The 14,533-nt window shown below is 43.3% G+C and overlaps 1 protein-coding gene across 17 annotated transcripts in view; it reads right to left on the reverse strand.

The window, feature by feature from the left end:
* PPFIA1 (PTPRF interacting protein alpha 1) overlaps positions 1 to 14,533 on the reverse strand; it is a 163,873-nt gene that overhangs the window by 32,389 nt on the left and 116,951 nt on the right. For 12 of the 17 annotated variants that reach the window (XM_040328126.1, XM_040328121.1, XM_040328122.1 and 9 more), the window contains 5 exons: positions 9,457 to 9,602; positions 7,507 to 7,679; positions 6,007 to 6,100; positions 391 to 472; positions 107 to 307 (listed from right to left, as the gene is read on the reverse strand). In XM_040328126.1, coding sequence (XP_040184060.1) covers positions 107 to 307; positions 391 to 472; positions 6,007 to 6,100; positions 7,507 to 7,679; positions 9,457 to 9,602 — 696 coding nt within the window. Of the gene's footprint in view, positions 1 to 106; positions 308 to 390; positions 473 to 6,006; positions 6,101 to 7,506; positions 7,680 to 9,456; positions 9,603 to 11,999; positions 12,030 to 14,533 lie in introns of all 17 variants that reach the window. The other 5 variants (XM_040328129.1, XM_040328131.1, XM_040328133.1 and 2 more) reach the window with 1 other exon arrangement.

Raw genomic sequence — 14,533 nt, forward strand, 5'->3', positions numbered from 1 at the left:
CAATTTAGTATGGTTGATGATCATCACTGACTCAATTTTAAAAAAAACATCCTGCTTTTTGTAGGACAATTTTTTATAACATTGACATAGTTTATCATCTACGTACCGTTCTCGAGGTTGGAGGAGCTGATGGACTGGTTAAGGACATGATCTCCTGGATGGCTAGTCTCAGCTTTAGCCTGTGAAGTGGGTTACTGATACCGATTTCTCTCTGGATTTCAGTGTCTGACAGAGCAGACATTATCGCCCCACTTTTCACATTGGCCCGACAAGCAGCCACGTACCAGGCAGGCATCCCGACCCAAAGCTGGAGGTGTAGTTAATGGAGGTTAGAATCTGTTCTCTGATGAGGTTTACTGAAGTTAATAGAAATATGCACAAATGACTTACCTCCAACCAGACAACCACAGTTGGACCATCCCACTGTGCAAACGGCAAGTGCTGTCTCCGTGCCTCTTCCAAGAGCTCGTGCCTGCAAATACAGCATTATGAACCAAAGCGAAAACATTTTACATTACACATCGCATTAACTGCAGATGGTACTCAAAATTAAATGAGGGTAAATCATTTTAAAGCTGAATTTTTGTAATACAGCACCAACATTAGTTATGGTGTGTATCCCATTTTGACAGGCTACCACTTTTTGTAAAAATCCTTCCTTCTTAGCTACCAGATATTGCCCTGTGCAGCCAACTTCTTGTGCTGAATGGGTTAGCAGCAGCCACCCACCTGCCCCCTTCTGCCCACTCATTGTCCACCCACTTTTACTACTATTCTACCAAAATGCATGATGTCCTGTGAAGAGCAGATAAATGACAGGATGTCCACCACCCATTCACAGAATGCCTTGTATTCTTGAACATTTTCTTTTTGTAGAACAAGGTCTTTTTTTAATTGCAGATAAATAATAGATTCCAACCAGAAGCAATGTACCATCATTGTGTTCTTAACAAATAAGGGGGTTAGGCAGTCCAACAGCCACAGGAGGCTACAGACCATTTACAGAGATGACACCATTGACTACACATAATATGACGTTTAAATGGTGTCATCTCCGTAAACATTTAGTAGCCTTCAGAGGATGTTTGATAGCCTATACCAATCTTTCATTAAGAACTCAAAGTTGCTTCTGCTTGGAATCCATTATTGACATGCAATGAAAAGATGACGTACAATAGAGGAACATAGGAAAAAGAGAGATACCCCCCAGATGGGACTTTAAAGGCCAAAGAACAATATAGATATAAAAAATATATGGCCCGGATTCAGGTAGATTTGCCCCTTATTTACGGAGGCGCAGGGCAGCGTTTTTGCCCTGCGCCCCCGCACATTTACTGTGCTACCCGCGATTCACGGAGCAGTAGCTCCGTAAATTGCGTGTGCACTGTGTAAACTTGCCCTGCGTAAGGGCGCCTAATGTAAATGATCCCGTAGGGGGCGGGAATCATTTAAATTAGGCGCGCTCCCGCGCCGAGCGTAGAGCGCATGCCCCGTCGGGAAACTTTCCCGACGTGCATTGCGGCAAATGACGTCGCAAGGACGTCATTTGCTTCAAAGTGAACGTGAATGGCGTCCAGCGCCAATCACCAATCACTTACGCAAATTACGTAAAATTCGAACGTCGCGACGCGGGAACGACGGGTATACTTTAGCATTGGCTGCCCCTGCTATTAGAAGGGGCAGCCTTACGCTAAACACGCCGTACGGAAACTACGTAAATTGCGTACGCAGGGCTCGCGCAACACTGTGAATCTGTGTTAGTATGCAATTTGCATACTATACGCTGACCACAATGGGAACGCCCCCTAGCGGACATCGCAAGAATGCAGCCTAGATATGCGTGGCATAAGAGCCTTATGCCACGCAGATTTTAGGCTGCAGTCGGCGTTACGATGTTCCTGAATCAGGAGCATTCGTAACGCCGGGGCAAGTAAGCAATTGCGCTGTGTAACCTATGGTTACACAGGCGCAATTGCTACTTGAATCTGGGCCTATATTTTTATTCGGACAAAGTGGACCTGTTGACATAGGTGCTCAATGTGCGTTCTGAGCCAATGTCAACAGGTCCACTTTGTCCGAATAAAAATATATATTTTTTATACCTATATTGTGGTTTGGCCTTTAAAGTCCCATCTGGGGGGTATCCCTATTTTCCTATATACCAGGGATGTGGCCAACATCACTACTATTGGATTTAGTAGCACCTCCTCCTATAGCTACAATAGAGGAACAGTTTACGCTACCAACATGTGAAGTTTGAACAACTTTTGTAAGTTAAAAAAAAGTCATGCCTGCCTTTTGCATTTTCTCTATTCCAAAGAACAAGAACAAAGCTAGGAATTATGGCATGGGGGGATCTCAATATGGACCAAGACATCAGACGCCAAAGGCCGACTCATACTATCAGGTTCTACCTTCTACTAAAATATTGGGTTGAACTGGACAAACCCTTTAAAGCAGAACTAAGCACACTCATATTCTATAAATCACATTACAATAGTACAGCAGCAGCATTACACGGCCAGCAAAGGACTCCTTCCTCATGCAGCCACAAAAGGCAATTATGTCATTGCTGCCTGAAGGTGTCCTCCGGAGGCTGTGTAACTTTATTGTTATGTTTTGTAACGTGATAAACAGAGGCGGATTTATAGCATATAGGCGTGCTAATGACAACTATTCGCTGTATGGACAACTGCACCCTCTTTTGTTTAGTCCATTAAACACCCAACACTGAGTCAATGCTGAATAGAGTGCGCCTGAATCTATATGTCCTGCTTTATGGACCTAGAGCAACTTTACAAATAAACATGAAATCATATTTGCTTTAAAAACATACCGTATTTATCGGCGTATATCGCGCACTATTTTCCCCTTAAAATAAGGGGGAAATCGTGGGTGCACGATATACACCGATAGCCGCTTCCCGCGCTCAGTTTGAAATCCTGCGCCGACATATACCGAGTGCAGTACACTCGGGTACATTCGGCCAGGCTCGGCTTCGCTCGTGCTCACGCATAAACGTCAGAGCGTGAGCGCGAGCGACTCTGAGCCTTGCCGAATGTACCCGAGTGTACTGCACTCGGTATATGTCGGCGGAGGCGTTCGAACTGTGCGCGGGAAGCGGGGACTCGACTTGAGGCGCGCGCTGGAGAAGCCGGGAGGACACCATCGAGGCCGCAGACGGACGCCGGACCGGACGATGGACGCTGGGAAGACACCAAAACTAAGTAATGAAATCATATAACTTTTTTTACAGGAATTTCGGGGGCAACCTTAGGGGTGCGCGGTATACGCGGGAGTGTGTTATACCGCGATAAATACGGTACTTTTGCAAGGAGAAATGTAGAGGACACTGCAGGCAAGTATTGCATAATTGATTCAAGCTATGATGTATGTAAATACCTGTGTGTAATCTCATGATTTTATCAAACAAGCGGCTTACAAGGACAAAAATAAGCTAAAATGCTTAGTATAAAATACAGAAAGAAGACCCACAAACTTCAGAGGAAACATTATAACACGGCACGTCAAAATAGTAAAAACACGCCCGTCACCTGGTCACAGAATAATGACCACATGCAAGTATAGAGGAAACCATCCAAAATGCAGCAAATCATCATACTCACCCCATACTAATACTAGTAACAGATTACGTGGAAAGCAAATAGAGAAGAATAAATAAAAACAACGCTCAAAACTTTCCCTTATTGTATATTCGCAACAAAATGCTAAGAGCAACACTGGAAAAATTGTGTAGGTAAATAAATGCCTGGTAGATATTCTTATATAACTGGGATACAAAGAGCATTGTTTCTCAAGGACGCCCTTGGCACACAGCATAATAATATTGCATGACAGCTGGCAAATAAATATTGTGTTTGAATCGAAAGAAAACCCCACATTTGTGCCAGGGGAAGCTGGAGCATGTGCTATGCAGCTCCAAAACACTACACCAAAGCTTTTTTTTTTTTTTATTTGCTTGGCAAGCAAAACATATCCCATCATCGTTTTAAAATTAAGTCATAGGTGTGATCTTACAAAAAAAAAAAAAAAGTGTTTAATCTAAACACTTCAATAAGATCATTTTGGAAAAATCAGAGCCGCAAAAAAAAAAAAAAAAAAAAAAAAATGTGCATTTGTTTTTTTAAAAGGTAATCTTATCCTTTAAATGCAAATTCCACCTTTCTGAACATTGAGTGTATAACATGCAGCATGGCCAGAGTCAATCCCCCCAATTACAAAAGTCATTTGGGATTTTTTCAGAGCCTAGACCAGGGTTTGTGACATCACATCTGATCAGTCATACTGTCAGCATTTGACATACAGTGCCCCGAAAAAGCACTCCCCCATGAATTTTTCCACATTTTGTCATGTTACAGACAAAAACGTAAATGTAATTTATAGGTATTTTATGTGATAGACCAACACAAAGTGGCACATAATTGTGAAGTGGAAGGAAAATGATACATGGTTTTCATACTTGTTTTTACAAATATCTGAAACGTGTGTGTGTGTGTGTGTGTGTGTGGGGGGGGGGGGGGGGGGCATTTGTATTCAGCCCCCTTTACTCTAATAACCCTAACATCTAGTGGAACCAATTGCCTTCAGAAATCACCTAATTAGTAAATAGAGTCCACCTGTAATTTAATCTCAGTATAAATACAGCTGTATTTCTGTGAAGCCCTCAGAGGTTTGTTAGAGAACTTTAGCGCACAAACAGCATCATGAAGGCCAAGGAACACACCAGACAGGTCAGGGATAAAGTTGTGAAGAAGTTTCAAACAGGGTTATTTTATAAAAAAAAATATCCCAAGCTTTCAACATCTCACAGAGCTCTGTTCAATCCATCATCCGAAAATGGAAAGAGTATGGCACAACTGCAAAACCTAGCCGTCCACCTAAACTGACAGGCCGGGCAAGGAGAGCATTCATCAGAAGCAGCCAAGAGGACCATGGTAACTCTGAAGGAGCTGCAGAGATCCACAGCTCAGGTAGGAGAATCTGTCCACAGGACAACTATTAGTTGTGCTCTCCACAAATCTGACATTTATAAAAGAGTGGCAAGAAGAAAGTCATTGTTGAAAGAAAGCTATAAGAAGTCCTGTTTGTAGTTAGCGAGAAGCCATGTGGGGGACACAGCAACCATGTGGAAGAAGGTGCTCTGGTCAGATGAGACCAAAACTAAACTTTTTGACCTAAAAGCAAAACTCTATGTGTGGTGAAAAAAACTAACACTGCAAATCACCCCAAACACAACATTTTCTTCAGCAGGGACAGAGAAGCTGGTCAGAGTTGATGGGAAGATGGATGGAGCCAAATACAGGGCAATCTTAGAAGAAAACCTGTTAAGAGTCTGCAAAAGACTTGAGACTGGGGTGGAGGTTCACCTTCCAGCAGGATAACGACCCTAAACATACAGCCAGAGCTACAATGGAATGGTTTAGATCAAAGCAAATTCATGTGTTAGAATGGACCAAAGTCCAGACCTAAAGCTAAATGAGAATCTGTGGCAAGACTTGAAAATTGCTGTTCACAGACACTCTTCATCCAAATTGACAGAGCTTGAGATATTTTACGAAGAAGGATGGGCAAAATTGTCACTCTAGATGTGCAAAGCTGGCAGACACAACCCCAAAAAAGCGTTAATTGCAGCGAAAGGTGGTTCTACAAAGTATTAATCCAGGGGGGCTGAATACAAATGCCCACCACACTTTTCAAATATTTGTAAAAAGAGTTTGAAAACCATTTATGTGCCACTTTGTGTTGGTCCATCACATAAAATCCCAATAAATACATTTACGTTTTTGGATGTAACATGACAAAATTTGGAAAATTTCAAGAGCTATGAATAATTTTTCAAGGCACTGTAAGTTACAGCAGTACCAATTATATTTATGATCTATACTGTAGCAAGCCAATAAGTGAGATAGCAAAAGCGGCAAGCTTCTTTTGGGAAAGAAACTGAAGAGATTTGTTGAAGGTTCTCTGTAAATAAATAGGTCTTACTTTTTCTGTAGCTTTCTGTTCTTCTCAGTCGGCCCACCTAGCTTTGCCAGTCCAAGAGATTCCTGGGATGTACTATCAAACTCTGGAATTCCACCTAAAGATTAAGCAGAATGGAAAAATGTAGGCCCATTCACAGTAAGGAGCACTACTAGGCATTAATAACATGCATTCTTGCATGTGTTCTCACATGTTCCTATGCATGCTGATGTGCAGTGTATTGCACATTCCTGGGTGTTTTATGCATCGATATACTTAAAGCGGTTCTCCACCCTAAAGTGGAGTCCCGCTGATCGGAACCCTCCCCCCCTCCGGTGTCACATTTGACACCTTTCAGGGGGGAGGGGGGTGCAGATACCTGTCTAAAGACAGGTATTTGCACCCACTTCCGGCCCGGCATTCACGGGCAAAAGACGGGCATTCCGTCACCCCCCCCCCCCCCGTTGTGTGCTGGGAACACGCGGCTCCCAGCACACAGCGGGAGCCAATCGGCGGGCGTGGCGCGACTCGCGCATGCGCCGTAGGGAACCGGGCAGTGAAGCCGCAGCGCTTCACTTCCTGGTTCCCTCAGCGTGGATGGCGGGGGGAGCAGCAGAGAGACGAGCGTTGGCTCGTCCTCTGCTGCGATCAGCGCTGGACTCCAGGACAGGTAAGTGTCCTAATATTAAAAGTCAGCAGCTGCAGTATTTGTAGCTGCTGGCTTTTAATATGTTTTTCCCATGGCACATCCGCTTTAAAGTGGAGCTCCACCCGAAGGAACACCTAGGATTTGACACCCATGCAGGATTTGACTTCTCTCCAAGATAGGAATAAGTCTTCCCCTCTCACTGGTTCACTTTGCATTAGAAACTCTGACAGTTGTCAGCTAAATGTCAGGGGGCAAGCTCAGAAGGAAGAAGTTGAGGCCCGTGTATGACCCAGATACAAGATCTAAAAGGCTCAAGAAAGACTGGTCTGAGCACCAACACAGAATCTAGCAAGCGGCACAAGGTGCCCAAACTTCAGCACTACTGCCAACTTAAAGTGGTTGTAAAGGCAAATTTTTTTTTTTTTAACTTGATGCATTCTATGAATCAAGGTAAAAAACCTTTTAAGTGCAGCTCCCTCCACAGCCTGGCCTAAACACTCACCTGAGGCCAATCTAAGCAGCAGGAGCCATTGGTGCCTGTTGCTGTCAAACCTGTAAGCAGAGAGCGGGGGGCAGGGCCAAGCCAGACTGTGTCTGAATAGACGCAAACAGCCTGGCTCGGGATAAAGCATGCACGAATGCCCCCATGGGAAGTGGCTTCCAATGGCGGGCAGAGGGTGGAGCCAAGAGTGCTGGCAGAGGACCTGAAAAGAGGATCAAGGCATCTCTGTGCAAAACCAGAGCATAGCATGCACAGACACAGAGCATGCAAGTATAAAAATGTTTTTATTTTGATTTAAAAATTGTGAACCTTTAATATCACTTTAAAATGAGTCTTGCGTTAAGGTAGAAGAAAAGGCAGATCCACAGCCTACCTGGTCCAAGAGTTTCTTTCCCCATTTGTCCAGGCCGACCCTTCTCTTTTTTGCCAAAAAGTCGACCAATGGATGACTTGATTCCTTTCTTCTTTGGGGCTTTATTGAGCGAATCTTGACTACTGTTACTGCTGCTGGGATTGCTTACTTGACCATCCTGTGAGCCCGTAGAACTATACAAGAAAAATTTATATCAGTAAGTATTAAGTGTGACTATGCATATAACATTGTAGAGTGTCATGAACCAGTGAAAATATCCAGAGCATGTTAAATTTATTTTCACAAAACAGTGAAACAGGTATTTCAGAGTTGAGTTGATCTTATTCCACCTACTCATTTTGGTGGGTTATTTTTGTGACCTAGATTTCTTAGCTCATAAATTTCAACTGAAAGATGAAGAGCCAAAGGAGCTGTGTGAATTGTTTTCTAAAAAGTGTCACACAGAGAAGATTTGGGTATAAAAAAAAGCTCATCCTAAAATTTTTAATTTTCGATAGGGGGGATGGAAACCGAATGAACCCTTTTTTTGAGGTTATTTGCTGTCTGCGACCTCATTGCAGAGATTTGCCCTGACTTACTGTCCTGCCCTCAGCAGAAGACAGGCAAATCCAGGAATACAATTCTAGTAACACTGTACTTCTCAATGCAGCTCTCAAACAAGAGAAATATGCATTTCAGTCACTAGGGGGGGCACTGCAATTGAAAGGCTCCAGATTAGTTTGCTTGTGAGCTCCATCTTGTACCTCCTACAGTTGGGTGATTGTTGGCATACAGTAGATGATAGTTTCTGTCCTTTCAGGCCTTAATTGACAAGTAAGGTGGTAAATTTGTCTGACAAATTAGGTTACCTGCATAAGCTTTAAATTATTCCTATTAACGTTCGCCACCATCACAGCATAAGGTTTACCTATAGTCTGTTCAGTAAATTGGTTTTTCGTTTCCTCCTCTCAGTAAAATGGTGAGACCAACATCTAGAGTTTGGAAACATTTCCACTTCCAAAGCAATTTCTGCTGAGAGCAAAGCTTCAATTTGCAAATATTGTGAGAAGAAATATTCTTTTCCAAATGCTACAAGGATGACAAAACACATCTTTGCATGGCAGAGGTGCCCTAAAGACATTAAAAAATACTTTATGGAATGAAATGACGAGGGCCATAATGAAAGTGTGAGGGGCTTTCCACTCCAGAGTTCTTATTTAAAAAAAAAACACTTTCTGCTGCTTCTGGATCACAAAGTGTTTCTTCACCAGCAGCATCTTCAAGGAAGTGTTACAAACCGCTGCCTCCAAAAATACACAATCCCTCCATTTATAGACAAAATTACACCTGAAAATCAGGAGAAAGTTGATCAAGCTCTTGCAAGAGCAATATATGCTTCTGGATTAGCATTGTCAATAACTGAAAATTCATATTGCCAGGAAGCTTGTAAAATATTACAGGGGGGGGGGGGGGGGGGGTACCTGTTCTCATAAATTTGCAGTCCTTGGTTTTTCAAATTGCATTTTTTATTACAAATTAAAACAACTTAATTTGCTGAATAAGCTGACATCACTGCATCATGAAGAACAAAAGTTAAATTTAATTTCAACAAAACTGCTGAATCTGCATCTTGGGGGGGGGGGGGATAAATATTTGTTATTATTTACGACAAGGTTTTAAACTGTATAAACAAGCTTTGCTTGCCACATGAAACAGATTTGCATACTGCCTGAAGTGGAAGTTGCTTATCCAGTATGCCCCCACTGTACACAGCTCTGTGTAAAATTTTAGCAATGCCCAGATGACTAACTCCCGTGCCATTCACGGGAGTCAAGTCATCTTGGCATGTCCAATGAAAATGGTCAGGGATCAATACCCGGAAGCTGATAAGCTGAAGAGGTCAGCAGGGAGCTCCGCGACATCGCAGAGCTGGAGAGAAGGGGAGTATAGTTCTACTTTAAGGTTACCTACTTTCTAATGTCTCTGATGTCTTCATGGCTCATGGTGTGCAATGCTCCTTTATGAACTGAGCTTAGTCGCAAAGATCTGGGAGAGGAAGGAGGGGAAGTCTCACACCGTATCGTAGTCTTGTCATCTCGGGAATCAGTACCTGGAGGCTGGACAGGGCAAGACATGCATTAGGCACAACATACACTATTCTTCTAACTGTATCAAAAACATTACAGCTTAATCAAAAGGACAGCTGAATATCAAGCAAAAAAAATACAAATAAAAAACTACAAAAAAAGTTAAGATCCAAATAAAGATAAAATATACACAACTTAAACTTACAAAAAAAATAAAAAATTGCACACACTGGTAACCTGCAGCATTTAGGAAACCCCAAAACAGTGTTGGAGACTGTTTTACCTGTTTGTTTCGGCAATAGATTGAAACTGTCTTAGAGACAGTAGAGACACCAGGGCACAATCTGACCTATGATCCCCCCCCTCCCTTGGGGAGGGCAGGGGAAGCCTGCTGGGAGAAGACAGTGATTATTGCTATTGGCTATAGCAGCCGCTAGCGATAATCAGAGGTAAAACCCGGCATGGTGATTGTACCCAAGTTGATCAATCAACTTGGTACATTCAGCCTGCCCATGCATAGTTAAAAATCTCAGCCGATTCCTGCTGAACTGATCAAGATTCCAACCATGTACGGCCTTGCCTTAGAATGCAGCATGTCCTATTGAGGTACATTTGAACTGCAGGCAAAGCTGATCAAGCATTTGAAAAGAATGCCTGTAAATATAAAAAAAACATTTTTGGTCATGCTTTTCTTGTGGGTCACAGAAGTGCAAGTGAAAGTCCACTGCCAGCTGATGTCACAGGGTCACTACAGGCCCTGGAATGATTTAGATCATGTTGTCAGGATCCACCAAGATGCCCGATCAGCTGCTGGCTCAGCCCAATGCCCAGTACACACAATGAGAAATTCGGACGAAAACAACCGCAATCCGAGCGATCATTCGATAACCTAATTGTTCGTGCACCGCTTCTAACATTTGATCAAAACCATTCATACGAAAGTTTCCGAAGGAACAAGAGTACAAATCTCTCTTGTTTGTTAACTGAACAAACAAATTTCGTGTAATTAGTATGGTATTCGTATAAAGACACATGGAGTCAACGAGTCTGCGCATGGTCAGAAACGAAAGACTCGAAGAAAAGGGCAACAAAAACAATTATCGTTTACAACGAAAAATGTTCTTTAATGCGAAAAATCATTCTTTGCATTTTATGAAAAATATTCGGTTATGTGGATAGCCCTGAGGAATAACATTTATTTTGTTTTGAGAAGAGCACTAGAACGTAGCTACAGACACAGGAAGTTGTATCCTGTTGTACGAGAATTTTTGTACCTTTACTAAGCCCCCCATTTTCGATACGAGACTAGGGTGCAACCCCCCCCACCCCCCCAAAAGCACAATCGTTCATTCGATTCTCTCATCGCGTGTACTGTGCTCAAGCCAGCCGTTCCCACCCCCCTTGCCAGCCCAACCCTACAGTGGTTCTCACAACCATCTTAATAAAGTTTGATGCTTTTGTCATCCGTGACCGACAGTTACTGCACTCTGCTCAGAGCGGATAAGCACTGAGCGATCAGCGGTCACGTGATTGCTCAGTTCTTGGGCTTAAAGCCGGTGGGAGATAGCTGCAGCATTACACTAAGGTGAGTATGTATGTTTTTTTTTATCCACCCAAAACTCCTCCTTAAAGATTAACCTGTAAAGAAATGTACTTTTCTTTAGAGTTTTTGCCAGACATTTATTACTCACCTATGAAATTAACAGGCTACCAACATCTATTCGAAAGTCATTTTTACCTTCTTGACATGCACAGCATTGAAATATTGTAATAAAACAAATCACAGCTAAGAGGTCACAAACCATTTAGAAATCAAATAAAATCCAAAAATCACAGTAATGTATTAAAAGTCACGTCATCCAAAACGGTTATTTCTGCTACGGAAGACTGCTTGCATTTCTCAGAGATCCCCGAGCTTCAGGTTTGCTCAATAGTTTTTGCCTCAGCAGATGTGGGTCTTTCTGCTACTGGAGGTGAAATAAAAAAAAAAATTGAATGTATGATGAATAAGGCAACGGGGTAATCGAAAAAAGCTCAGGAATTAAAATAGCCGATTTATAAAAAGGAAAGAGTTTTTTTTCTCCGACAGACAATGCAGTGTTTTCGCCCCACTTCACTTGAATCTTATGACGACTTTTTAAAATTCATTGTGCTGTGTGGAGCCTGCAATGTCCTATGGAGTACCGTTTTTAAGAGGGCTTCATGGGGCACTTTGGGACTGGAGGAGAGGGTCAAGCACGTGACAGGGACAGGTCAGGTGACCGGCGCTCTCCTCTTCCTTTTGTTAATAAAGACAACAAAATAAGTGCTTTATCATTACTCCCCTAACAGAAATTCCAGTTTTGGATAGAGGGACAACTGTGACACAAATAAACGGCATGCAATAGCACAAGTTGTTAATAGACAAAATCAACAGGCTAATATTACCTTTCTACGATATTTCCTTAAATCGCTAGGCTGATAGAGACATGCAGAAAGAGGAGTTAGTAAGAAAGGGAAACCACGAAGAGAGGTACAGTATCGCCCATTACTACTGGAGCAGCGAAATTTAGACTACACAACGCATACAGTAGACATTCAAGAGATGCGCACAATTATGAGGGCAGAAACAAGTTAGTAATTTCAGATCAGTCACTAGAAGGCAGCAATATGGGTACAATCGGAGTTGTATGGCATTATAGGTTCAGTATTTGGGGGGGGGCAGAGTTGTACGTCATTATCAGCACAGGCACGGGGGGGGGGGGGGGGGAGTTGTAGGGTATTATCAGTACAGGCACTGGAGGGGCAGAGTTGTACGGCATTATCAGTACAGGCACTGGAGGGGGCAGAGTTGTACTGTATTATCAGTACAGGCACTGGAGGGGGCAGAGTTGTACGGTACTATCAGTACAGGCACTGGAGGGGGCAGAGTTGTACGGTACTATCAGTACAGGCACTGGAGGGGGCAGAGTTGTACGGTACTATCAGTACAGGCACTGGAGGGGGCAGAGTTGTACGGTACTATCAGTACAGGCACTGGAGGGGGCAGAGTTGTACGGTACTATCAGTACAGGCACTAGAGGGACGGTATTGCAATATCATAGTTTCAATACAGGCACAGGGGGGGTATTATCAGTACAGGCACTGGATGGGAAGAGCTGGATATTATAGGTTTAGGAATTGAAGGGAAATTATTGCATATCATCAGTACAGGCATGGGGGGCAGGCAGTAATTGTAGGGCATCAGTAAAAGGCACGGGGGGGGGGGGGGGGCAGGGCAGTATTTCTTTTTTACGATTGAAGGGGCAAGGCCATATATTTTATCAGCTGTCTGTAGAGCAGCAATACAATGCCCAGTCCTGCCAGCTTAGTGCTCAAATGGTGTTACCAGACTAATATTAAAAAAACAATCCTATTGTTTGGGTGTGACATCTGTACTAGGCTATGACTCCAATTCAGAAGGAAAATTTTTGAAGATCACTGCATCAACATTTGGTTAACATGGGTACAATTACGTACTTCTAATGATTACAGCACAAGACACACATTTTCAATAGTTGTACTAATAGTTTACCTAATGACTCATGAACTGAAAAAAACAGGAAGGCTGTAGTAAAAATGCTCTTTTCTTTCAAATCCTGTTTTATTCAGCGAAATACAGATACTGCACGCAATACATCGACATGTAAGAAAATTAAGGTAAGCAAATACTACAGTGAAGCATTATGGCTGAATGTAGCATGGAGTCCGAAACAAATGTATCCTGCATACAAAAAGCCCTTTTGACCATGGCAGTGTAACATGCATTACAAATGGTTAAAGTAGTAGGAACACTATAGATACATTTTTTTTTTAAAACATGTTATACTTGCCTCCTCTGAACCTGGTCTTCTGGGATCCCTCGGCTCCTCCCCGCAAGAATTCACCACCTTCATGCGAGCGAGCAAGGTGGAGAGTTCTTGTGGGCGCACTCCTGTGATACAGCTGGCGGCTATAGTGGTTCACTGTGTCACTTGGCCCCGCCCCCGGCTCGCCGCATCATTGGATGTGATTGACAGCAGCACAAGCAAATGGCTGCGCTGCTTTCAATCAACCAATGAATGAGCCGAGAAGCTGGCCGAGAAGCCTCCGCGTCCACGGCGCGGGACTTTTGAGGGGTCAGGTAAGTAAACGAGGTGAAAAAACTTTTACCTTTACAACCCCTTTTTTAAGGCTGACAAATGATGCCAATGTAGTACATGTGGAGCACTACACCGACATCCAACACTACAGCCAAGTATATAAAAAATACATTTCATTGGCCAGTTGTCTAGCAGTCAAGTGACTACTCTGATTGTTCTCCACCTGTCTGTCTGTTAGTGGCTGGGGGCATGTCTGGATGTTGCTGGCACTACCTGACAAAACCCATGTCCCAAGATTCTTATGCTGTAGGAAGAGGGTGACTATGCTGCTTGAAATTTCAGTAGAGATTTTGAAGTGTTGTCAACCTGCACCAGGAAACGATCCAGGCTGCGCAAAAGTGACAAACCACAAGGTTAAAACATGAAGAAATTGTATGGGCTTACTGGACAATGTGCAACATTAGGCACACATGCTACCCATCTTCTCCGGAGCAATAAACAGTGTCAAGCCAGACCTGACTGCCTTGATGACTAGCTCCTGCACATTTGCAGGAGTGACATCATCCCCTAAAGACCAGCACTGGCGAAAGATGGTTGGACAGTTACATATTCACCCTTTAGTTCCACTTTTTCACATACTAGCACATTAGGAGAGACTTGCTTCAAAACGAAGCTCTCCAGCGCCACGCTGTCACAGCTGAGAGGGCTTCCATCTTCCCATGGTATTCCTTCCAGGTTCGTGGCCTCCGTCTACATGAGTGGCCGAGGATGCGATTACGCAACTCCCCTCAAGCATGCGAGAGCCGCAGTTTACAGCAGGGGGCTCTGAAAGTCCGGCATACAGTGACATCCCTGGTTGCA

This window comes from Rana temporaria, chromosome 11 (assembly GCF_905171775.1).
Source record: "Rana temporaria chromosome 11, aRanTem1.1, whole genome shotgun sequence".
NCBI classification, from domain to species: Eukaryota; Metazoa; Chordata; class Amphibia; order Anura; family Ranidae; genus Rana; species Rana temporaria.